We start from the raw sequence: 27,454 nt of genomic DNA, 5'->3' as shown, positions 1-27,454 counted from the left end.
TTTCTGTACAGAATCATGGAATTGTTACAGCAGAGAGAGAGGCCATTCAGCCCATCCTGCCTTCACCAGTTCTATTTCCTACAGTCAATCTTCGGCCTTTTCCCCATAACTCTGCAAGCCCTTTCGATCCAAGTAATCAACAAATTAAACAGATCCATGTCGGCTTTTACCCTCCAAAAACTAAAAACAATAGTTGATACTTGTCTTTGGCCACAGATGAGGCTCTAGAAGTCTGGAGAATAGCCAATGTTGTCCCACTGTTTAAGAAGGGTAGTCGCGATAGTCCTGGAAATTAAGAGCTGTGAGCCTCACATCAGTGATAAGGAAATTATTGGAAAAGATTCTCAGGGACAAGATCTATATGCATTCAGAAGCAGTAGACAGCATGGTTTTGTGCAGGAGAGGTTATGTCTCACTAACTTGATCAAGTTTTTTGAGGGGGTGATGAAGGTTATTGATGACGGAAATATGGTTGATGTTGTCTACACAGACTTCAGTAAAGCCTTTGACAAGGTCCCTTATGACATGCTGGTACAAAATGTCATGTGGTATCAGGGGTGAGCTGGCAAAATGGATACAGAACTGGATTAGTCATGGGAGACAGAGGGTTGTGATGGAAGGATGTTTTTCAGAATGGAGGGTTGTGACTGATGGCATTCCATGGGGATCGGTGCTGAGACCTCTGGTCTTCATGGTCCACGTAACTAATTTGGAGGCAAATGTAGCTGGTCTAATTAAGTAAGTTTGCAGATGATACAAAGATTGGTGAGGTTACAGGTGCTGAGGAGGATTGTCACAGGATACAGCAGGATATAGATCAGTCGGAGGCATGGGCAGAAAAATGGCAGATGGAGTTTAATCCAGACATATGTGAAGTGATGCATTTTGGAAGGTACATCAGATGGAAATCATACTGTGAATGACAGAACCCTTAGGAATATTGATATGCAGAGGGATCTGGGTGTCCAGGTTCACAGATCACTGAAGGTGGGAGCGTAGGTAGATAAGGAGTAAAAAGGCCGATGGCATGCTCCCCTTCATTGGAAGGGGTATTGAGTGTAAGGATAGACAAGTTATGCTGCAGCTTTATAGAACTTTAGTGAGGCCACACTTGGAATATTGCATACAGTTCTGGTCACCACACTACCAGAGGGATGGGGATGCTTTGGAGAGGGGACAGAAAAGGTCTACCAGGATGTTGCCTGAAATGGCAGATTTTAGCCATGAAGAAAGGTTGAATAGGCTGGGTTTGTTTTCACTGGTATGCAGGAGGTTGAGAAGTGACCCGATATAAGTTTATGTTTGGTGTAGATACAGTGTAAACTATGAGGCTTTTTCTCAGGGTTAAGGGGTCAATTACTAGGAGACACAGGTTCAAGGTGTGGGGGTGGGAGGTAGGGTGGCCGGATGGGGAGGTTGGAGCTTAAAAGAAATGTGTGAGTCACATTTTCACACAGAGGGTGGTGAGTGCCTGGAACATGCTGCCGGGGAGGGGGTGGAAGCAGCATTCGAGAAACACCTGGACAAATACATGATTAGGAAGGGAACAGAGGGATACAGATCCTGTAAGTGAATGCAGTTTTAGTATGGAAGGGCAAAATGTGTCAGCACAGGCTTGGAGGGCAGAAGGGCCTGTTCCTTTTTCTTTGTTCTAGGGTGAGGAGTGATAATTAATAATATTGAGAGCTATTCTGGTGAACTTGTGTGTAATGTGATAAGACTTCACTGGAATGGTTGTATAGCCTCAGCCCTCGTGTCCGCAATTTGTTTTTGGCGTAGTGGTATCATTGGCGGTAACAGTAATGTTGGTACCAGTTGTAGCCATATTCATCAGCGAGTACTGAAACTACCTGGAAGCGGTGGAAATCCTGTGGCTTGAAGTCATTGGGGGAGCAGCCGCACCAATCCACAATGTGTTTGTACTGGCACTTACAGCCAAGCTTCCGATTCCAGTTGGTAATTCGCAAGTTGTTATCCACCATCGTCTCACAGAGATGACTATTCTCCAGGACCGTGTGGAAGAAGGACTGGATTAGAAAGGTAATGAAATATTACCAATTTGAAGCAGTCCAGCTGAATGGGAACATCTGACATAACACAAAGTTTTTGTCACAATGCATCCTGCCTGTTTTAAGATGAGATGAAGTACATTTTTTGAAGACTGAAGAAATTAAATAAACCAGATGATTTGTAATTATTTGCCAGTGGTTATATCATGAATAAATAATAGGTGAAGGTGACAATCTGCTAATGTGGGTGATCTGTCTCCACACTTACCATTTCACAACTCCATACATGATTCTGTACTTGTCATCTTTACTGAACTCAAGACAATGCGATCAGTAGAGAGTTTAATTAGTTTGCGTCATGCCAGTGTGAAGCCCAAATAAAAGCGCAATTAATAGAATATGGTTAACAATAATATTTACGGTATCTGGACAAAACATGGGTAGATGGAGCTAGATTGCACATTGACTACAATCTTTAGTGACAGAACAGGTCTCCCCTTTTCCTGATGTCTGTAGACTGAATTGATGATAGACAGCTGTAAATCCAACTTCTGATCAATCTCAGTCATACTGAATTTAATATAATTTGGATTACGCATACATAAAATAAAGCTGGTATTCAATCAAACCACATCAGTTGGCTAAAAGTATCAACTTGACCTTTTCATGCAGTTATAATCCATATTCCATGCTCAATTTACACAGTATGTGACCCATAATAATGTATCCACTCCCTCCTAAAAATTAAATGAAAGACCAGTGGATGTGAAATTTTTTACTTCAACAGTTTGATTAAATCCAAACAGTCGTATATTTTCACTTGAGTAAGCCAAATGCACCCAATTACCTGTCACCCTGTGAGCTTTTATTAATCGTCCAGTATTCCAGAGCAACATAATTGGTACAAAAAAAAGACTACAGGGAGGAAACAGAACACAACTAACAGTAAAAATAAAACGTACATTCATGCTGTGTGAGATACAAAGGAAAAGACAAACTCAGGAATTCAATATTAACAGAGCAATACATAAAAGCATCAGAACTAGGAGCAGGAGTAGGCCATCTGGCCCCTCGAGCCTGCTCCACCATTCAATAAGATCATGGCTGATCTTTTCACAGACTCAGCTCCACTTACCCACCCTCTCACCTTAACCCTTAATTCCTTTACTGTGCAACAATTTCTCTTTGTTTGCCCTGGAAACATCCGACCAGTTAGTCTCAACTATTTCACTGAGTGGGGAATTCCAGAGAATCACAACTCTTTACGTAAATACATTCTTCCTCAATTCAGTCCTAAATCTGTCTCCCCTTACTTTGAGGCTTTTCCCCCTAGTTCTGGTTTCACACCTGCTTCTATCTTATCTATTCCCTTCATAATTTTATTTGTTTCTATAAGATCCTGCTAACCCCCGTTCTTCTAAATTCCAGTGAATAAAGCACCAATCTGCTCAATGTCTCCTCATAAAACAACCCTCTCAACACTGGAATCAACCTAGTGAACCTCCTCTGCACCCCCTCCAGTGCCAGTACTTCTTTTCTCAAGTAAGGAGATCAAAACTGTACACGGTACGCCAGGTGTGGCCTCACCAGCTCCCTATACAGCTGCAACATAGCCTCCATGTTTTTAAACTCCATCCCTCTAGCAATGGTAGACACAGTTCCATTTACCCTCTTAATTACCTGCTGCACCTGCAAACCAACCTTCTGTGATTCATGCACAAGGACACCCAGGTCCCTCTGCACAGCAGTATTCTGCAATTTTTCACCATTAAACAAAATACCAGCAGAAAAATTCTAAAAAAAATAATAATTGAGACTTAAGACACATTAATAGCAAATTAATCTGATGTTGGATTGTATAAAAAGGGAAATCCTGTGATCCTCACTTCAAGATGATAACATGGTCATTAAGGTATTGGTACATCATTGTATAGTTAGTTGAAGATCCAAGTGATACTTCTGTTTTTCCTCCCCTTCACAGAGATATGTAACTTTTCTTGTAAAATTAAATGCAGGGGCTTGTACTGTTGTGTTAAGCACTTTACATCCAAGGCAGAATGATACCACCTGATTTGGATGGGAATATAGGAAGTGCGATTAGTAAATTTGCAGATGATACTAAAATTAGTGATGTAATGGAAAGCCAAGAAGGTTTGCTCAGAGTACAACAGGACCACAATCAGAGGGGCCAATGGGCTGAGGAATGGCAGATGGAGTTTAATTTAGTGTTGCGTTTTGTCAAGGCAAACCAGGGCAGGACTTGTGCAGTTAATGGTAGGGCCCTGAAGAGTGTTGCCAAATAAACAGACCTTTGAGTGCAGGTTCGCAGTTCCTTGGAAGTGGAGTCACAGGTAGACAGGGTAGTGAAGAAGCCGTTTGGTACGCCTGCCTTCAATAATCAGTGCATTGAGTATAGGAGTTGGGAGGGCCATATTGCGGCTATACAGGACATTGGTTAGGCCACTATTGGAATACTGCTTTAGATTCTGGTCTCCCTATTATACAAAGGGCATTGTGAAACTTGAAATTGTTCAGAAAAGATTTACAAGAATATTACTGCAACAGGAGGGTTCGAGCTTAAGGGAGATGAAGGGGCTTTTGTCCCAATAGCATCAGAGGCTGAGGGGTGACCTTACATAGGTTTATAAAATGACAAGGAGCATGGATAGGGTAAATAGACAAGGTCTTTTTCCCAGTGTAGGGGAGTCCAAACTAGAGGGAATAGGTTTAAGGTGAGATGACAAGGATATAAAACAGGCCTATAGGGCAGTGTTTTCACACAGAGGGTGGTGCGTGTATGGAATGAGCTGTCAGAGGACGTGGTGGAGGCTGGTACAATTACAACATTTAAAAGGCATCTGGGATATGGGCCAAATGCCAGCAAATGGGCCTTGATCAGTTTTATGATATCTACTTGGCATGGATGGGTGGGACCGACAAGTCTGTTCCGTTCTGGATGTGAGTTTGCTCGCTGAGCTGGAAGGTTAGTTTTCAGTCGTTTCGTCACCATTCTAGGTCACATCATCAGTGAACCTCCGACGAAGCCGAAGGGCTTCGTCGGAGGCTCACTGATGATGTTACCTAGAATGGTGACGAAACGTCTGAAAACTAACTTTCCAGCTCAGCGAGCAAACTCACATCCAGAACCTCAACCTGAGCTACAAATCTTCTCAAAACTCGCTAGTCTGTTCCGTATTGTATAACTCCATGATGCAATGACACTCAGTAATGCACAAGTTGCTGTCCACCATCATCTCAAAGACATGACTATTTTCCATGAATAGAATCTTGGAGCTCTGCCAAGCATTCATATTAAGGCCTGCCAGAGGAGCAAGTATATGTTTTTGTTGATACAGTTCAGAGATGACCAGCTATGAATGGTTGGCTCATCTCTACATTCATGAATAACCTAGCTCAGTCAAGGCCTGTTTTCACAGACAATATAGCCTGTGTACTGCACAGTCGCTCAGGGGATTTGTACAAGCTGATCAATATGTGATACACTGATTTGCAATTCCATTAGCTAATGCTGCACACAGGCTATGGAGGTACATGCTGCAGAAAAATGAGATGGAACATAGTTCAGAGATGGAATGTAGTTCACAGATGGAATCAGAGGGTTTATTTTGATTGATGCATTTATGATTGGCAAGTTATTCTTTCCTTGAACTCTTTCCTTCAATGCCGCATGACTATTTGGATAAAATCAAGTGACATAAAATGAGATATGTATCTGCTATTGTACTAGAATGGGCCTATCTGATTGACACTTTGGTAAGAGCAAGGATTGTAAGAACGAAATGGTTTGTTTTGTTAAGTGTGTTCCAAGACTTACCATTGATTTTATATGATTCTATGTTTTGTACTGCGTTCTTGGTGAGAGGGCGTGGGAGATACAGGGGTCCATGGAAAACAGATGGGGCCAGGTAAGGTGAATGAGGGACAAGGGCAAGAGGACTAAACATAACTTTTAATATACAAGTGGTACAAAGACCTTGCAATCAGACTGCCTTGGCTCTGTTTTCAAGGCCGCCAATCAAATGCCACTAGAGATGGTAAGCCTGACTTCTCCCTTCCTGGAAGGAAAATATAGCAGAAGGCATTTTTTGTGGGGAAGGGGGGGGTGCAGGGATTGGCGGTGAATCTGCCAAGTTGGGAAATATTGTCACTCAAGCTTCCCATCTCGATGTTAAAAGCCCAGCTCATGGTCAGACATTAATCAGCATCTGCAGAAATGATTTGCTCTCTAAGGATGCACAATCTGTGCTTTTGCTGTTAGCCAAAGAAAATAAACTTTGATGTGTTTGAAATCAATCCTAAGCTCCAACAGAATAGTTTTTCAGAAAACCAGCACACCTCTCCTTTGACCAGCAGCTTGCTTTGCTTCTGTGTGAGTGACTTTGACAGATGACAGAGGCTGGAACATTAAGCAGAAATCAGGCTAACTGTCAAAATTACACTCTCCCCACAACTAAACAGGTCACGGGAATTAACAGGCAAACCGGCAGCCTGCCTTACACTGTCTCCCTAGGCAGGTGCTGTTCAACAAAGGAGAGTTTGACAACTTGTCCTGGCCACATCTGCAGATGGCATCATTGCATTGTCCTGGGACACGATACATACCTCTGGCAATTGTAAATGTGAGAAGTATTTTGGAATGAAAATAAAAACAAACTGCTGGTAAGAGTGGGAAGATAAGGAACAAATGCAGTTCACTAATTAATGAAAGGGGTATGTGGAGGCAGCCGGAGTCTATCATTGAGAGAGAGGATCACTCATGATCATGTTCAATGCCTGTTCTTGCTCTTATTTTCTGACTTTCCATTCGGAAAATATGGACTTCTTCAATAAAATATGATCATTTGGAAAACAGATATTATAGATATGCTGGAAAAGCTCAGCAGGTCTGGCAGCATCAGTGAAGTAAAAAGCAGAGTTTATGTTTCGGGTCCAGTGACCCTTCCATAGAACTGAAATTTACCCCCACTTTCTATGTTGGACAAACAGCAAAACTGGGACATTGAAAGCTCATATGCTCAAAATATACACAAACAACTCCAAAAGGTTGACCTTTCATAACACTGAATATTTATAATAACAATAATAATTTATAATAATAATGACTGTGAAAAGAGGGGTTATTTTGTTTGTTATATGTTCTTGTTTCAAATTTTCTCACATTTGTTGTTACAATCCACATGAAATTAAGTGACGACCAGAAACTACAGAGATTTCACTGAATGAGGAAGGTAGACAGGACCAAATCGTTTCTGGAGCTAGAAGACCATACAACATAGGAGCAGATGTCGGTCATTCAGCCCACTGAGTCTTCTCACCAATAAAATCATGGCTGATCCAATAATCCTCAAATTCACTTTTGTGCCATATTTCCATAAGCCTCGATTCCATTACTGATTAAAAATTTGTCTATTTCAGCCTCAAATATATTTAATGACTCAGCCTTAAATAACCATCTGTGCTAAAGATTTCCACAGATTCACTCATAATTCAATTCTCCATTCTGCAAAATCTACCATTTTTTTCATATACATGTCTGTGATAAATGTGAGAAAATCCAAAGAAAAATGCATAACCAATAAAATATTACCTCACATTCCAGCCTTTGTTATCACTAAGTATCCAACGCCATGAAAGATCAGCAAGTGTATAATTAAGCAGATGACTCTTGTCAATGTGAAATTAGAATCGCAGCAACTTTACCTGATCATCTTAAAGATCTACTACAGTGACACATGGCTGTTTGTAAATGCTACGTTCACTGGGGACATTATCCAAATGAACTCAATGCTGATATAAACTAATACCTATTATGTAATATTGTTTCAGGAATGTTGGTATGGGTTAGAGCCCAGAGCAGGGAGCTGTGTTGCAACCATGAAAGTCAGAAGAATTACAGGGATCCTTTTGGATGTTTATCTGTCAGTTATTGTCCACAGACAGCCTGATAGATATGCGAGAAGCCTGGAGAACAAGGAAATCAGGAAAACTTAATATTAGGGGAGCTGATGGCCTAGTGGCATTATGGCAGCAGTGTTAATCCAGATACCCAGATAATGTTCTGGGGACCTGGGTTCGAATCCCACCATGGCAGGTGGTGCAATCTGAATTCAATAAAATATCTGGAATTGTCGATTGATGGAAAAACCCATCTGGTTCACTAATGTCCTTCAGGGAAGGAAACTACCCTCCTTACCTGGTCAGGCCTACATGTGACTCCAGACCTACAGCAATGTGGTTGACTTGGAACTGCCCTCTGGGTAATTAGGGAATGGCAGTAAATGCTGTCAAGCCAGCGACGGCCCTCATCCCATGAATGAATAAAGAAAACAGAGGAAAGCATGTTGATGTCGGAGGTGAAGAGAACTGTCACAAAGTGATCAATCAATGAGGAGGATAACGGCTGGTCACAAAGTAGGAGTTGGTGTTGGTGGATGGTAGTGAGGGCACGTATTAGTTTAATGGGTGCCTGGAGGAAGCCTGACCTACAAACAATGCTTTAATGATACTTGCATCTTTTCATCTCCTGAGGCCAGGAAACACCAGCTGATATGGAATAACAGTGTGGAGTTGGAGGAACACAGCAGGCCAGTCAGCATCAGAGGAGTAGGAAGGCTGATGTTTCGGGCCGGGATCCTTCTTCAGAAACCTGAAGAAGGGTACCGTCCCGGAACATCAGCTTTCCTGATCCTCTGATGCTGCCTGGCCTGCAAACTCCAGCATTGGCAGTTCTTGCTATCACCAATTGACATGAGTTTGAGAACAGAAAAAGATTGTTGAAACAAAGGAACGTGGTCTCAACCCATCATTCAAATGGCCAACCTATCACCTGTGAGCAGATCCATTCAACCATGCCTCATTCCTCCAGGGTTAAAACTGGGAGTGGGTGAGTTTGAGGTGAGCTATGGTTCCAGTTCCAGAATTTCAACATACCATGTCTCATATTCCTTATTTGGGGCAAGTGGGGTAGGCTTAAAATATTTCTGTGTTTCAAGGTAAACACCAAAAACCAGTGTAAACATATATCTGGTTAATGCAATGGGCTGCCCAGGAATTCTAAACAGTGGGAAGACATCGTCAGAAAACCTTGAAAGCAATCAGGTACATTTTACAACATGACCACAATTTGCTATTCAGTAGTTTAGCTAACTCGGCATTATAACTTCTTCAAAAATGAAAATCAACACTTTATCAAAATACAAGACACAATAATGAAAATAGATGCTTAGGTAATTTTAAAAATGTGGATACTTCCATAGCCTTTGTAGTGAATCTAAAAAGACCAGAATATTCTAAACTGTTCATGTATTTTTAAAAACAGTTTCTGGCTCCCCTATATACAGTATTCTTGATAACAGCAGATCACATGGTCAAAAGCTGCAGAAATGAAGCAGCACTAGGTGTTATTTAGTGGAGCAGGCACTGCCTTCAACTTCGCATTTTCTCTGCATGCTGCCTCTTCTGATTATTAACATGGTTGTGAGATCACAACGCAGTAAACTGTAAATTCAATCCTTATATCAAAAATATTTACTTGCTTAAAAGTCCACTGATGCCAATAGCTAACCACACCAGCTGTGGAGAGACAGGATGCATTAAAAAAAATTCACAATGAAATCTTAACTTATTTCTTTCATACCTCAGCAGGCAGCAGGGTGTAGGCATAAAACCTCTTCATGTGGGTCACCAGCTCATCTTCTGAATAATTCACATATTCTACAAATTTTCTGCTGAGGAGGAACCAGTCAGAACCACCGTCTACAGTGATACCTTCAGGGATTTTCCTGTCTCCGAGGCGCCACATGTGTGTATCACATTCAAAGAAAATCCTGTCTAAGCCCTGCTTCCTTATAAACCTGAAGACAGGACAGAAAAAGCAAGGAAAGAAAAATTGAGACATGATGTGACGATGCATAAACAGTAGCAGCAACTAGGAAAGTGGCTATAAATAAACTCCTTATTGAAACTGCGACCTGGTGGCATAGAGCAGATTAAAGCAGGAGAGTTCTGATTTCATGTATTTTTACATTCAGCGGCTGCAATAGTTGACAGTTTAAAGCTACCTACCTGAATTCTGCTGTGAATGAAAGCTTAGTGAAACCAGGAAAAGGGCTATTCATTTCCTTCATGAAACACATCAAAAGATCTGAAAATACACATGCAATCCAAATCTCTCTCCATACACTTAACCATGACAAGAAATGCATAACAATTCTAGGAATTAATGGAGAAGATCCATAATTTAGACTTCACAGATTATTGCACTACATGCAATACAACACTATAGGATTGTGCCACTTATTTTTAACGTGGTGTGAACAAAATTGAAGGCTATAGCAAAGATTTGTAGAGTCCATACTTCTGCTCAAAAGGATCCCTGTAGCGAACACTTTCCTCATCAGAATGACTTTGTTTAATTTCTAGCTACCTTCCACGACTGAAATCACTTGCTGTGCCACTGATGGCATAACTTCACCCCAATGTGTCCAATGGGGATTTGAAGGGTTTGGCTAGGTTGCCCACTCTATACACACACAGCCATCCTAATGAGAACAATCTTTCAAAGAAAACAGAGTCACAAGTTCCAGCAAATCTCATCTATCTCATTATCCCTTGGGACTGGTGACTGAGCCTAGATCATTATTATGTCACCAAGGGCTTTAAAATAGAATGATCTGTTACATAAAACTTTTCCTGAATGCGGCTTTAGGAACAAAAGAAGCAGAGATACAGGAGTAGGCCATTCAGTCTGTTGAGCCAATCCCAAAAATCAATATTATGATGTCTGATTGAACATTCCACTATCTTTTCCCCACTGCATTCCCATAACCCTGTACATCACTGGGAATTGGAAATATATCAATCCCTACCTTAAACATGCTGAATAACTGAGCTTCCACCATCCTCTGTTGTGGAGAATTCCAAAGGTTCACAAGCCTCAAGTAAAACAAATTCTTCACATCTTGATTCTAAATAGTATCCCCTATTTTTAAAATTGTGCCTCTGGGTTTTAGTCTCCCAGTTCGAGAAAACATTTTACCTGCATCTACCCTTCTGTCTCATCTAGCCCTTCAAGTATGTTGTAAATTTCAATAAGATCACCCTGCATTCTTCAAAACTCTACAGAACACAGGTCCAGCTTCCCAATCTCTCTTCATCAGATGGTGCTACCATCACAGGAAGAAGTCAAGTGAACGCTGATTGCAATTTCTCTACAGCAATAATATCCCTCCTGAGATAAGGAAAGTAAAAACTGCAAACATTACTCCAGGTACAGTCTAACCAAGCTCCAATATTACTGAATCAAAGCTTCACTGCTTTTGTACTCAATATTCTTGCAATAAAGACCAACATTTTATGAGATAATACAGTGTGGAGCTGGAGAAACACAGCAGGCCAGGCAGCATCAGAGGAGCAGGAAAGTTGACATTTTAGATTGGGACCCTTCTTCTGAAAATTTTATGAGCCTTCCTATTAGTTTGCTGCACCTGCAGGTTCATGGCCAATTCTAACAGGTCTATACAGGAGTAATGCAAGGAGCATATCTCCAGTGACTGGTGAGTACACAACCAGAGGTCATAGTTTAGAGATACAGGGTAGGCTATTTAGGATGAGGGGAAAAGCTTTCACCCAGAGAGTAGTGAGCCTGTAGAATTCTCTGCAAGTAAAGATGGTTGAGGCAAAAATATTGAATGCTTTCAAGAAGGTGTTCTTAGTTCTTAGGGCTAAAAAGATCAAAGGATTTGAAGATAAAGCAGACAGTGTACTGAGTTGGATGATCATCCACGATTAAATTGACTGGGGGAGACAACATAAAGGGCCGAATGGCCTAGTCCTACTCCTATTTTCTATGTTTGAGTGTCATAAAGGACATCTTGATGCCTTTGTAAATCTTGACGTTTCAACCTCTTACCATTTAGGAAATACTCTATATCTGCTTCTCCTACCAATGAGGAGAACCTCTCATTTTTCCACGTTATATTCCACCTGCCATGTTCTTGTCCAATCACTAAATCTGTTCAAATCCTCTAGAAGCCACATTACATCTTTCTCACAATACATTCCCATTTAGTTTTGCATCATCTGCAAATTTGGAAGCATCATATTTGACCCCCAGCTTTAAATCACTGACATATATTAGGAACAGCTGGGGCATAAATCATGAGAATGACATTTTTTTTCCTAATCTGTTTTCTATCTGTTGGACAAGCATCAATCCATGCCAGTACATTACCTCTGCTGCTGTGTGCTTTAAACTTTCTAACCTACCTCCTGTGGGGGCATTTATCAAAAACATTCTGAAAATTTAAATATTCTATGTCCATCGATTTCTTTTATCAATTTTGTTAGTTACATCTTTAAAAAAAGAACTCCAGGATTGTCAAATGCCATTTTCCGTTTACAAATCCACAATGCCTCTGACCAATCAGATCATTATCAGCCTGATGTTTATTTAATTCATTCTTCATAATAGATTCTAACATTTTCCCTACTACTGATATAAGGCTGACAAGTTTGTAGTTCCATGCTTTCTCTCACTCTCTTTTTAAATAATGGGGTGACATTTGTTCTATTCCACTAGAATCATTCCAGAACCTATGGAAGTTTGGAAGATGATCACCATTGTATCAACTTTTTCTGAAGCTACTTCCTTTTACACCCTGGAATGTAGAATAAATCAGCTCCTAGGGATTTATCAGCTTTTAGCCCCATCCATTTTTCCACACAACTTTCTTACTAATGCTAATTTCTTTCAACTCCTCATTCTCCCTAGTCTCTTGGATCACTAGTTCTGGGAGATTTCTGGCATGTTCTCTGCTTGTCTGCCATTTCTCTATTCCCCAATATAAACACTCCTGACTCTGTTTGTAATGAACACACATTTGTTTCAGCTGGGTATTTTCTTTAGATGTATCTTTTAAAGATTTTACAGTTTTTTTATTTGCTAGATTGCATTCATATTCCATTCTCCCTCGTCAGTTTCTTGGTCTTCTTTTGCTGTATCGTAAACAACCTCCCAACCACCAGCATTACAACTATTTCAGGAAACTTTATAGGCTTTTTCTTTACACAATCTTTGCATTCCTTTGTCAGTCACGGCTGACTGACCTTTTCTGGAGTTTTTGCACCTTGAAGGGATACATAGTCTCTATACGCCTTGTAATACTTCTTCAAAGACTATTTGTTGCCTATGGGAAAATGTATTTTCCCAATCCATTTCAGTTAATTTGCTCGACATGTCATTCCCCTTTTTCAAATTTAACATCAAAATGAACATCCCACTTTCAAACATCATGTAAAATTCTATAATATTGTGATAATTCATCCTTAAATATTCTTTTATAATTTCTTCTCTTGATCTGAGATTCTCCCTTACTGATGGACTGACCCCATGCCTCATTTTCAGTGCAACTCCATCTCCATTTCCTCCTTCAAAAAAACTGAAAGAACTGTGAATGCTAGAAATCATTAACAAAGTCAGAAATTATTGGATAAAATAAGCAGATTTAGCTGCATCTGTGGAGAGAAAGCAGAGTTAGCTTCTTAGAAACCCTACAGTGTGGAAACAGGCCCTTTGGTCCAACAAGTCCACACCAACCCTCAGGCACATTCCCATATAACCCATCCCTGTTAGCTTGGCCTATCCACCCAACCTGCACATCTTTGGACTCTGGGAGGAAACCAGAGCACCCAGAGGAAACCCACACAGACATGGGGAGAATGTGCAAACTCCACACAGGCAGTTACCCGAGGCTGGGATCGAACCTGGGTCCTTGGCGCTGTGAGGCTGCAGTGCTAACTGCTGAGCCACCATGGAAGAAGTGTCTCTGGACCTGGAATGTTAACTCAGCTTTCTGTCTGGAGGTACAGCTAGACTTGCTCAGTTTATCCAACAATTTATGATTTTGTTCTTTTTCCTTCTTGTCTGTCCTTTCTAAACATTGAATATCCTTCAGCATTCATATCCCAGTCCAGATCACCACACAGCACATTTCTGTAACAATATTAAATTATATGCATGTATCTCTGTTTGCGTTTTTAGATTTCTATTTATTGCAAATCCTGCATATATTCAGGCAGGCTGTCCTCAGCTTTGTTTTGCTTTTGGGACATCATTCTGATTTCAGAGCATGCTCAATGCTTGGCTCTGTTTCTCCTGCCTGTGAGTCTCCTTCACATCGTTCCAACTTTCTGTTACTAGCTTTACTTCCTTCTAATCTGGGTTTCCCCTCAGGTTCCCACCTCCCTAACCCCAACAGCATGAACAAGTCTCCCTGCGAGGATGTTAGTCCCTGTCCCATTAAGGTGTGACCCATCAACTTGTACAAGTCCCAACTACGCCAGAATGGTCACATCTGCCTCAGATATTCTACACTCAGCACTGCACTCCATTACCCCTTTCGCTCAGGATTAATTAGTATTCATGGCTCTAATTCTGAAGCTGTAGGTTGTAATCTAAGTTCAGAGAATTTGAAACATAATCTATGCACTAACTTATTGCAGGTCATAAACCAAAAGAACTGCGGATGCTGTAAATCAGGAACAAAAACAGAAGTTGCTGCAAAAGCTCAGCAGGTCTGGCAGCACCTATGAAGAAGAAATCAGAGTTAACGTTTCGGGTCCGGTGACCCTTCCTCAGAACTCAGTTTTGAGAAAGGGTTACCGGACTTCTAATGTTACTTCTGATTTTATTCTTCACAGATGCTGCCAGACCTGCTGAGCTTTTCCAGCAACCTCTGTTTCTGAACTCATTGCAGAAGGCAACCTTTTTGAAATTTAAGATAATAAAATGTGAGGCTGGATGAACACAGCAGGCCAAGCAGCATCTCAGGAGTACAAAAGCTGACGTTTCGGGCCTAGACCCTTCATCAGAGAGGGGGATGGGGAGAGGGAGCTGGAATAAATAGGGAGAGAGGGGGAGGCGGACCGAAGATGGAGAGTAAAGAAGATAGGTGGGGAGAGTATAGATGGGGAGGTAGGGAGGGGATAGGTCAGTCCGGGGAAGACGGACAGGTCAAGGAGGTGGGATGAGGTTAGTAGGTAGCAACACTTGTCCCCACACCTCCTCCCTCACCCCTATCGCAGGCCCCAAGATGACATTCCACGTTAAGCAGAGGTTCACCTGCACATCTGCCAATGTGGTATACTGCATCCACTGTACCCGGTGTGGCTTCCTCTACATTGGGGAAACCAAGCGGAGGCTTGGAGACCGCTTTGCAGAACACCTCTGCTCAGTTCGCAACAAACAACTGCACCTCCCAGTCGCAAACCATTTCCACTCCCCCTCCCATTCTTTAGATGACATGTCCATCATGGGCCTCCTGCAGTGCCACAATGATGCCACCCGAAGGTTGCAGGAACAGCAACTCATATTCCGCCTGGGAACCCTGCAGCCATATGGTATCAATGTGGACTTCACCAGTTTCAAAATCTCCCCTTCCCCTACTGCATCCCTAAACCAGCCTAGTTCGTCCCCTCCCCCCACTGCACCACACAACCAGCCCAGATCTTCCCCCCCACCCACTGCATCCCAAAACCAGTCCGACCTGTCTCTGCCTCCCTAACCGGTTCTTCCTCTCACCCATCCCTTCCTCCCACCCCAAGCCGCACCCCCAGCTACCTACTAACCTCATCCCACCTCCTTGACCTGTCCGTCTTCCCTGGACTGACCTATCCCCTCCCTACCTCCCCACCTATACTCTCTCCACCTATCTTCTTTACTCTCCATCTTCGGTCCGCCTCCCCCTCTCTCCCTATTTATTCCAGCTCCCTCTCCTCATCCCCCTCTCTGATGAAGGGTCTAGGCCCGAAACGTCAGCTTTTGTGCTCCTGAGATGCTGTTTGGCCTGCTGTGTTCATCCAGCCTCACATTTTATTATCTTGGAATTCTCCAGCATCTGCAGTTCCCATTATCTCTGATACTTTTTGAAATTTACTTTATTTTAGTTGATATTCTACCACAACAATTATTTGAGGCTGTAAAATTAATATCACACAAGTAAATGCAAATGGTCTAGTCTGTTTCAAATGGGATGTTCAGTTCAACTGAGGCTGACTATCTAGGAAATACTATACTAATTGATTGTTTGGATGAAAAGATTGTTCTGGTTCAATAAATTGAGAAGACAAGGACTACAAGTTATCGCAAAAAATCTCATTAGAGATAAACCGTAAAGCTCTTAAGGGGTTTGATGGGTTAGATGCTGGAAAGATATTTCTCTTGGGTGGAGGATCTCAAATGAAGACTCAGTACTTTCAGAGCAAGGTGAACCACTCAGGCCTAAGGTGGGGAGATATTCTTCACCTAAGTACATGTGAACCTTTGTAATTCTGTGCAGAAAGCTGTGAATGATCAATTGTTGAATACATTCAAGTCAACAATTTACATTTGTTTGGACATTATAGGGATAGTGTGGTAAATATGGCTGAGATGGAAGATCATTCACTTCATCTTAAGAGGTTGAATGGCCCACTCTTGCTCCGATGTTCTCTAACGTTTCCTGCTGTTGCACTGACCACTGGGTTCCATGGATGGCAGCAACTTTCGGATTGGGACTTCAAGACACTGGCATATGTACACACGACGTTAGCGAAACTACTGAGTATTGTGTGGCCCCAAGAGGAAACACTGCTCCTATATGGTTTTATGTTCTTAAGATGCTATGTATACAAATAATGCATTTCACCTGCATAAAAGTATTTCGAAGGGTTTAACAAGAAGCTCAGCACTAACTTTGACTTGTGTTGCATCCATGTCTTTGTCTTTTTTTTGCAAATTAGTATCATTTCATATTTGCAGTGCATCCTAGTCATGAAATTTAAATTGCTTTGTGCAGATTTTTCCCAAGTTATAAATCTCACCAATTAACCAACAAAGGCAAAAGTCAAAGACAGCTTGATCATGGCTATTACTTCGCTGGCTGGAACATTTCTGTAAAATTGGAAACACTGCTAAAGCAATCAAAAACAAAGATCTACAATGAAAAGTACAAGTACAGGAGGATGAGCAGCATTTCATTACTGGAGCTACGCAGTGAGTGTAAATTCTTTCCAATTGCTTTCTGAGTCAATAGGTTCCTATAATTATTCTAACCCAATCTAAAATGTCTCCTCGAATTGCTTTTATGTAATGTAGAAAAATAAGAAGAGATTTGTATGTTTTCAGGAGATACCAACCATGTCAGTGTTTAATGAATTTGAACAGCAACATATGTTTAGGTTTCTGTTTGAGATATAAAGGACTGCGTCCCCCCGACACCCCACTGTAGTCAGTCTCTTGACATTCAATTACACAAGGACCACATAGCTTTTCATTTAGAATGGCAAAAGAGACCCTTTTCCCCCCCAAAGTTGCCCTGAATTTCTAGGATTTAGGAATTGCTTTCAGGCAAATAACATCTACATTGTGACGTTGACAAACCAAACTGAAGTGAGTACAGGCAAAGTAAAATGCAAGCAATTTATTTAATAAAATAAGATTACTCTAAAAAAAACATTGTATTCAATTAAGGAAAACAACAGTAGCCAGTATAGTAAAGAGATCAAGAAGGGTGATCGCAGGCAATCTCCGTAACAACAGCAAAAACCTTTTTTCTGCTAAATAGGCTTCAGAAAGTTATGACTGTAAATAGGCCAGATTCTCGTGAGCAACTAAAGCAGGATAGCGGTACTAAAATTATTATTTCACACCAATATTTCTAAATACTACTGCCAGTTGAACTGTGGATAATAAAACAAAATAATTATGACAGAATAAGGGATATTAAGATGAATTAGATTGCCGGCTCAGATGACATCCACCAGAGGATGATTAAAGAAATTGAGAGAGCTACAAGCCACATGCCAGGAACTTTAACAAGCTAATGACCTCTGAATTTGTTCTGTTGGGTTGGAAGGATGCCCAATGTAGTTCCAATTTTCCAGAAGGATAACAAATCATGAACTACTGGCCTAGTTTTAAGCACAAATTATAAGGTAGAGGATAAGACTGTAAGATTTACCCTTCATGATCACCTGGATAAAGGAAGAAATCATCCAGGACACTCAACTGGGTTTCTGGAGATTAAAAAAAAGCTTTAGGCCTTATCTATGATCACTAATGGAGATTTCGGAAAAGATTTGGAAAGGTTGGAAGAAATGATTTCCAATTTAAACAAGCTGAGCTACTTAGATTGAAAAGCTGGGGCTATTCACTTCAAATGGGTGGAGTTTGGAGTGATTTGAAATCGGTTTAAAGTTGATTTGATCACAGCAACAGAATTTTCTGCAATAACAATTCTTTGCAATCATGGATTATACAGAATTTAGACTGGTATAACTGGTATTATTTTCCTTAATGCTATCAGTACATGCATACTACTTATCAGTGCTCCTGCACATTGATCAAATACAGTTTTCAGATCAAGCAAAGTCAATGTGCAACAATTAATGAAATCAAGGCTCAATTACTCTCCACCTTGAAGTCCTGCATTTAACCCCACTTTTCACTTTGGTTATAAATTCCCATGTCTTCATTCTTAATGTAAAACAGTCAATGTGACATTTTGATGTAATGATATTCGTCTGCCAATGGTGGCACTATGGTCCACTAGTATGTCATACTGTGTTCTCATATCTGGGCAGCTTGTTACATAGGCCTGATATTGGTTCCCTTGTGCCAAGTCATGTCATTTTCTTCCTCTTCCACCCCCACAATAGAACGCCCTATGTTGACCTGGTCTGTGTGTAGGCTCCCAGCTCTCCTTGCCCAAAAATTGCTTTGCATCCTTTCAAAACTGCAAGTTTGTAAGGTCTGGGCATCCAAATGAACTTTCTTGAGACGTTGTGTCTTGTGGCACTGCCTCATGTGCTCCAGGCTGAACTAACATGTTTGGTTATTGAACTGCTAAGGCAAGTTATTATTTTGAAAGAACATTTAGTGCTAACAATATTGCAGCAATATAAGAACTTGTCAAGTTTTAGTTTCCCCCACTGTAGCTAGGATCAGCGGATGAGAATTCTTTGGAGCGTTCATTATCATTTTCGTGCAGCTACAATAATTGGATTTAGCTTGTGTATTTAATCAAAGACGAAACAAGAGTAGCAGGATCAGCATCTCCACATAAGATTAAATATTATCTACCTACATGCACACTGATAAATACGCTGCAACTGGGAAGCCTGAAGAATACTTTGATAATCCTGTCTCATCAATTTGAAACATGCATTACTCTCTTACACTGCAGACCAACTCACTAAAATAATCAGGATAATAAAATGTGAGGCTGGATGAACACAGCAGGCCAAGCAGCATCTCAGGAGCACAAAAGCTGACGTTTTGGGCCTAGACCCTTCATCAGAGAGGGGGATGGGGTGAGGGTTCTGGAATAAATAGGGAGAGAGGGGGGAGGCGGACCGAAGATGGAGAGAAAAGAAGATAGGTGGAGAGGAGAGTATAGGTGGGGAGGGAGGGAGGGGATAGGTCAGTCCAGGGAAGACGGACAGGTCAAGGAGGTGGGATGAGGTTAGTAGGTAGATGGGGGTGCGGCTTGGGGTGGGAGGAAGGGATGGGTGGGAGGAAGAACCGGTTAGGGAGGCAGAGACAGGTTGGACTGGTTTTGGGATGCAGTGGGTGGGGGGGGGGAGAGCTGGGCTGGTTGTGTGGTGCAGTGGGGGGACGGGACGAACTGGGCTGGTTTAGGGATGCAGTTGGGGAAGGAGAGATTTTGAAACTGGTGAAGTCCACATTGATACCATTAGGCTGCAGGGTTCCCAGGCGGAATATGAGTTGCTGTTCCTGCAACCTTCGGGTGGCATCATTGTGGCACTGCAGGAGGCCCATGATGGACATGTCATCTAAAGAATGGGAGGGGGAGTGGAAATGGTTTGCGACTGGGAGGTGCAGTTGTTTGTTGCGAACTGAGCGGAGGTGTTCTGCAAAGCGGTCTCCAAGCCTCCGCTTGGTTTCCCCAATGTAGAGGAAGCCACACCGGGTACAGTGGATGCAGTATACCACTTTGGCAGATGTGCAGGTGAACCTCTGCTTAACGTGGAATGTCATCTTGGGGCCTGGGATGGGGGTGAGGGAGGAGGTGTGGGGGCAAGTGCAGCATTTCCTGCGGTTGCAGGGGAAGGTGCCGGGTGTGGTGGGGTTGGAGGGCAGTGTGGAGTGAACAAGGGAGTCACGGAGAGAGTGGTCTCTCTGGAAAGCAGACAGGGGTGGGGATGGACAAATGTCTTGGGTGGTGGTGTCGGATTGTAGATGGCGGAAGTGTCGGAGGATGATGCGTTGTATCCGGAGGTTGGTGGGGTGGTGTGTTAGAACGAGGGGGATGCAGTGCCACAATGATGCCACCCGAAGGTTGCAGGAACAGCAACTCATATTCCGCTTGGGAACCCTGCAGCCCAATGGTATCAATGTGGACTTCACCAGTTTCAAAATCTCCCTTTCCCCAACTGCATTCCTAAACCAGCCCAGTTCGTCCCCTCCCCCCACTGCACCACACAACCAGCCCAGCTCTTCCCCTCCACCCACTGCATCCCAAAACCAGTCCAACCTGTCTCTGCCTCCCTAACCTGTTCTTCCTCCCACCCATCCCTTCCTCCCACCCCAAGCCGCACCCCCATCTACCTACTAACCTCATCCCACCTCCTTGACCTGTCCGTCTTCTCTGGACTGACCTATCCCCTCCCTACCTCCCCACCTATACTCTCTCCACCTATCTTCTTTTCTCTCGATTTTCGGTCCGCCTCCCCCTCTCTCCCTATTTATTCCAGAACCCTCACCCCATCCCCCTCTCTGATGAAGGGTCTAGGCCCAAAACGTCAGCTTTTGTGCTCCTGAGATGCTGCTTGGCCTGCTGTGTTCATCCAGCCTCACATTTTATTATCCTGGAATTCTCCAGCAACTGCAGTTCCCATTATCTCGCTCCACTAAAATAATCATTCTTTTTTCAAATCTCAGTTAGTTTTTGGCGACCCATGTATTTCTTCATATCTGCGGAATTAAAATTAAATAGTAAAAAGCAATAAAGTCTTCAATGTAATCCATTCTTGGATCCTGGAGATCGAAGCAGCAGGAGTTCTTTCAGCATTTTGTGGTGAACATGTCACTTTGTTTATGGAGAATGATTATGTATATATTATGTGCATATTAATCTTCAGCTGGAGTCGGCTACTCGGCCCCTCAAGCCTGCTCCTCCCTTCGAGATAATCAGGGCTGATCTGCTGATGCCTCACCTTCACATTCTCGCCTGCCTCCTCATTCACTCTGCCCCGAAGACAAATCATATCAGATGTGAAATGATAACCTTGCTTCCATCTCTACACATGCTGCCAGACCTCAGCATTTCTCCAGCAATTTGCTGTTATTCCTGATAACATTTGACTCATATAAGTTATAAACTGTGAACAAAATAAGAACTGAAAGAACTGCAGATGCTGTAAATCAGGAACGAAAACAGAAGTTGCTGGAGAAGTTCAGCAGGTCTGGCAGCTGAATCGCTAACTCTGATTTCTTCATGAACTATGAACATATGACTATTATATATTTATAGCTGATAAGGTTCCACTCACCACTTCAGATTTTTAAAAAATCAATTCTTAAAGGAGGGGGCTGATGGTGGCTCAGTATTCAGGCTACTGGACTAGTTACCTAGACTTTTCCACCTCTTGAGAGCTGATTAAAAACTTGTACCCCCCCACCCCCACCAGGATTTACAGTCATAGAGCTGTACAGCATGAAAACAGACCCTTCAGTCCCACCCATCCATGCTGACCAGAAAGCTGAAATCTAATCCCATTTGCCAGCATTTGGCCCATATCCCTCTTAAACCCTTCCTATTCATGTAACCATCCAGGTGCCTTTTAAATGTTGTAATTGTACCAGCCTCCTCCACTTCCTCTGGCAGATCATTCCATACACGCACCACCCTCCGTATGGAAATGTTGCCCCCTCAGGGGGTCCCTTTTAAAATCTTTCCTCTCTCACCTTAAATCTATGCCCCTCTAGTTTTGGACTCCTCCACCCTGGGGAAAAAACATTGGATACTTACCCTATCCATGCCCCTCATGATTTTATAAACCTCTATAAAGGTCACCCCTCAGACTGCGATGCTCCAGGGAAAATAGCCCCAGTCTATTCAGCCCCTTTCCTGTAGCTCAAACCTTCCAAACCTGGCAACATCCTTGTAAATCTTTTCTGCACTCCTTCAAATTTCACAACATCCTTCCTGTAGCAGGGAGACCAGAACAGCATGCAGTATTCCAAAAGTGGCCTCACCAATGTCCTGTACAGCTGCAACAAGACCTTCCCAACTCCTATACTCAATGCACTGACCAATAAAGGCAAGCATAGCAAAGGCTGTGATAACAAAGTGTGGAGCTGGATGAACACAGCAGGCCAAGCAGCATCACAGGAGCACAAAAGCTGACGTTTCGGGCCTAGATCCTCTCTTAAGAAGGATCTAGGCCTGAAACGTCAGCTTTGAGCTCCTGAGATGCTGCTTGGCCTGCTGTGTTCATCCAGCTCCACACTTTGTTATCTTGGATTCTCCAGCATCTGCAGTTCCCATTATCACTCATAGCAAAGGCTGTATTTACTATCTTGTCTACCTGCAACTCCACTTTCAAAGAACTATGAACCTGCACTCCAAGGTCTCTTTTCTCAGCAACACACCCCAGGACCTTACCATTAAGTGCATAAGTGCTGCCCTGATATGCCTTTCCAAAATGCAGCATCTCACATTTATCTAAATTAAACTGCCACTCCTCATCGCCCATTGGCCCATCTGATTGCAGTCCTGTTGTACTCTGAAGTAACCTTCTTTGCTGTTCACGATGCCACCAATTTACTAACCAACTTATTAACCATACCTCCTATATTCACATCCAAATCATCTGTATCTATTAAAACTAGAAACCCGAGCTGGGGTCAGGTTTGAGAAATCTCCTCATGCGCCCCAGGAGTTTACAGTCCACTCCTCACCTGTCGATATGTTTGCCACCACAGCTAAGCAATCTGAAAGCCATCAGCAGAAAATCATACGATAACAAAGTGTGGAGCTGGATGAACACAGCAGGCCAAGCAGCATCTCAGGAGCACAAAAGCTGACGTTTCGGGCCTAGACCCTTCATCAGAAAATTATAACACAGCTTCAACGTCAAAAAAATATTCAACAGGCATTTCAGCTTTTTAGACTGTTGATTGCTAACGTGAAATTAACTCCATGACCTGTTAAAACAAGAGGTATGTGAGTATCTCAAGGCATTATCACAGCCGTGCGACAAATCCTTTTTATGTAAGCAGATTAGTAGAATATTAGAACAGAGAATGCCAGCTTGTAAATTCACAGCAGCTTTGATTTTATTTTTCCCAAATCACCTTGAAATGTTCTCTCTTGGCTGCCACGATATGATGTTCAGTACTTGTGCTGCTTTATTAATGATCTTGCAATCACATAAAACAAGTAGATAGCACAGCCTAATGGAATGAACAGGAAATTAAAACAAGATGGACAGAATCTTTTAGGCCTTGTTAATGCATGCATTTTCATTGTGTACACTGGATGAGCAAGTCTGCATGTTCGTGCTGCTGTGTTAATGTAACCATTTCAAATCCCAACCTGGACTCCCTCCTGGATCCATTCAAGGCACCGCACAGCATAACCAATGTCACATAACGGGAAACAGACTGTGGGAAATTCACCAACTGTGCTGGACTGCAGCACATTAAAATCTCATCTTTCCGTGAAACCTGCCAATTGGACACACCTAAGGGACTTGCACCAGGTGCCCTTGATACTTTCAAGATGGCCTTTGCAGGCAAAGGAAACCAGATGGACCAAATATGCCAGGGTTGGCTATATCTCCTCCAGTGTCCTCTTTTATTCATGCAGCAGAGATTGTGTTCTCAGAGTCAACCCTATTTTCAGTTGGGTTTTAGCCTGAAAAGTTGGCTTTCCTGCTCTTCAGATGCTGTCCGGTCTGCTGTGCTTCTGCAGCTCCACAATTGTTGACTCTAGCTTCCATGATCTGCACTTCTTACTGCCTCCAAGTCTGTTTTCAGTTCTGTCAGATTTCCCCAATTTGTTTTTTTGTTTTTTTTTGCCATCCCGGGATTGCTTTCCATAGATGGGACACCCAGAACCTGCTTTGTTGGCAAAATGCACAGGGATCAAAAGCTGCTGTAGAGTCACGGCTTTAGGAGTTTCTGTCAAATTGGAGGTTGAGGGTAATCGATGCCTGATAGGCTTCTGTTACACCTACCCCTGCTCCAAATGCTGCAGCCACAGATATTGGCAGAGCTGTGTGGCTAGATGGCTGTGACCTGTACCAGCTCTATGCTGGAGGGGATGTAATCTCTTAGTTTTAGCTTCTCCCACTTTCTCTAGTTACATGTGCAGTTTGGGCTGGATTTGGAGAGCTCATCTCACATGTTGCACTTGAGGTTTGAAGTCCAGGTAAACTGGTTTTCTTGCATCATTGCTTCTACAATTTGCATCCTTCCGCACTTAACAGTGCTTCAAATCAGAATGCTGTGGTGAGCAAAGGGTCAGCCTAATGGCTCTCAGATTAACAATCTCCCTCTTCAATTGTACTGGCTGGCCACCTTTCAATGGTCCTCTTTCTCCATGATGCTGCAGCAATGCTGCACATCTCTCACTTCACTTGAGCTCCAATCACTGGACTCTTAATCCCTTTCCCTCATCTTTTGCCTTTTGCTCCTCAATCCCCACTCTGGATATCGTCTCTGCTCCCAATGCTGAGAACACAAGCACCATGATTTCTCACGCTCGAGCCTCCTTACAAATGCTCACCATGACACAGGGTCCAGAGATAGAGCGGGATATTTAACCTAATAATCTAGGGGCAGACCCCAGAGCCCCACAGCTCTACTTTCTGTTAGAATACTGCCCATTTTGGAGTGCATCTGTCTTTGGTGGAATTGGAACGTCTTTACACAGTGTCTACAGAAATCAAGAAATCTTCTACCCGTGAACTGGAACCGATTCAATTCTACCAATTATGGTTTTTGATTCTCTCCGTCTGCAGGTTCTGGGTAAAGAAGCAGTCTCTTTGTAATCTTGGGCTTCCTTGCACTTGTATGCATATCTGGTGGTTCTATTTACAAACAGACCTGGCAATCTGAAGGTTGTCCCTACTTGTAATTTCTAAGTAGCTGTGATTTCAAGGGGCATTTCGCTTATTAAAACCAAGTTAATGGGCTGACAGTAACTCCCCATGTCTGCATGTGTTACTGTATTACAAAAAATAAACAATGAGGACATGGTATGTGACTTTGGTAAATTGTCTTGCAATAAATTTCATCAAACAACCATGGCTCAGTCGTGGTGCTCTCAGCTCTAAGTTGGAGGATTGTCAGTTCAAGTTCTATTGCAGAGAGTTGAACATGTAATTACAGTTGTTACCTTAGTGAATTGGTGAGAGACTGCCATCTTTAAGATGAAATGTTAAACAGGGTCTCCATTTGCTCTGGAGATAGTAGGAACTGCAGATGCTGGAGAGAAGAAGGGTCTAGGCCCGAAACGTCGACCTTCCTGCTCTTCTGATGCTGTTTGGCCTGCTGTGTTCATCCAGCTCTACACCGTGTTATCTCCATTTGCTCTCTTGGGTGCATGCAAAAGGTTCCATGATGTATATTTAAGAACAGCAAGGCATTTTCCTAGTGCTTTGGCCTACAGTTATCACTAAATTAATATCTAAACAGATGGTAGCTTCATCTTTCTTGCTATTAATGGGAGTTTTCTGGGTGCAAATTGACTTTCTTTTTCTTACATTCAGCATTGACTACATTTTAAAAAGATTTCAATGACGATGAAGCACTATGAATGGTGAAGTGTAGAGAAAGGAACATCACTAAGTAGTGAATGCCACGTATGCAAAAAAATAAGTCACATAAGCTGATGGCAGAACATCTACATGTCATTGTGTTCAAAGTGATACGAGAGAAAAGAAATCCATTTTCAAACAGCTATCGTAATATCTATATCAATGGGTGTTAAAATACAGAAGCCCAGGTTAACTCTCCAGCAGTACAGGTTCAAATCCCACCATGGTAGCTGGTGGAACTTAGCCTCAATAAATAAAACATGGAATTGGGAGCTGGTCTCAAGTGCCACAAAATGCTTATCAAAAAATAAAGGTAACAAGGTGTACAGCTGGATGAGCACAGCAGGCCAAGCAGCAAGAAAGAAGGAAAGCTGACGTTTCGGGTCTGGACCCTTCTTCAGAAAATGAAACCTGGTTCACTATGTCCTTTTCCGCAAAGAAGGAAATCTGCTGCCCTTGTGTGATCTAGCCTACATGTGACTCCAGAATAAGAAGGTGTTTGTGACATGACCTGACAAGTTACTCAGTCCAAGGGGAATTAGAGATAGGCAACAAATGCAGGCATTGTCACTGTCTATTATTTCAAAAAGGTGACACAATGTGTCGATGGCAATTCCAGAAAATGGTAGAATGTCTGATTGCGTTGGAATTACACTTGCCAAAATAACTTCTCACAAGTGTATTGTTAGCTTTAGTTCAGTTAGTGTCTTGCCCTGAGTCCAGCCATAAGGTTACATGAGGAGGATACACACCAGCAAAGATTGTGAACGATTGTGCATCAATTGATCTTTCAGATATAGGGAGGAGACCACATGCATCCCAATTGTTGTCAGCACTTAGCAAGCTGTTGGCATTTCATCTGCAGGTTGTGAAAGGTGTTATCCCATCTGTAGATTGACTGAAAATTTAAGCCTCAACATCAAAATAAGTGGAGGAAATGGTATCTGGCACTCAAAATGCCATGCTCCTGGCAAAGTGGGATCTAGTTGCTGTTGATTCTGTGTGCCAGGGCTAGATTTGATGCAATATAGGGCAATAATGACCCATGTACTGGGCAATAATGTATCTCTAAAGCATTTATCTGGACTGGGCCTGGAAGATCCAATAGGTACAGATGTGGTGGTACTTCCAACCATGGGGTCTGCGATGTTGTTTCCTTTCTTCTAGCCCTGGTTCCTGAAGCTGACAAGCAGTTTAAATTACATTTCTGTCAAATTTCAAATTATTTACAAGGTACTTCTGGCCTAGGGCTCCTGCTCCTCATTCTAAAGCACTGTCAGATTCTAAGGAATACCATTTCACAGAGCACATCAAAACAGCCGTAGAACCTTAGAACACTGAAGGAACCATTTAACCTGTTGTGCTTATGCCAGATGGTTTCCCCATAACTTAATAAATTAGCCTCTCAAAAGTACATGCCTATCTGGCTTTTCAAAGTTTTGATAAAATCTATTTCCATCACATGGCAGACTGGGCATTCTTGACTCTAACTATCAGACACTAAAATGTGTCTCATTTCCTTTCTTTCATCAATTATTTTCAGTCCATGGCCTTTGCTTATATACTAATCCTTTAGGCAGTAGCATCATCACATTGGG

General features: G+C 42.4%; 1 protein-coding gene and 1 long non-coding RNA gene across 3 annotated transcripts in view; one reads left to right on the top strand and one right to left on the bottom strand.

The window, feature by feature from the left end:
• Positions 1 to 17,048, top strand: part of LOC132210915 (uncharacterized) — a 52,799-nt gene extending 35,751 nt beyond the window's left edge. Inside the window, exon 3 of the long non-coding RNA XR_009447154.1 lies at positions 16,865 to 17,048. This is a non-coding gene — a long non-coding RNA (uncharacterized LOC132210915). The remainder of the gene's footprint in view (positions 1 to 16,864) is intronic.
• The window catches only part of xylt1 (xylosyltransferase I), a 224,537-nt gene that overhangs the window by 21,689 nt on the left and 175,394 nt on the right, over positions 1 to 27,454 (bottom strand). For both annotated transcript variants that reach the window (XM_048552771.2, XM_059654199.1), the window contains exons 6-7: positions 9,667 to 9,883; positions 1,851 to 2,027 (exon numbers count right to left, since the gene is read on the bottom strand). In XM_048552771.2, coding sequence (XP_048408728.2) covers positions 1,851 to 2,027; positions 9,667 to 9,883 — 394 coding nt within the window. The remainder of the gene's footprint in view (positions 1 to 1,850; positions 2,028 to 9,666; positions 9,884 to 27,454) is intronic.

Source organism: Stegostoma tigrinum, chromosome 23 (assembly GCF_030684315.1).
Source record: "Stegostoma tigrinum isolate sSteTig4 chromosome 23, sSteTig4.hap1, whole genome shotgun sequence".
In the NCBI taxonomy this organism is placed as follows: domain Eukaryota; kingdom Metazoa; phylum Chordata; class Chondrichthyes; order Orectolobiformes; family Stegostomatidae; genus Stegostoma; species Stegostoma tigrinum.
The sequence above is the reverse complement of the archived record's forward strand: the minus strand, read 5'-3'. Positions and strand labels throughout refer to the sequence as shown.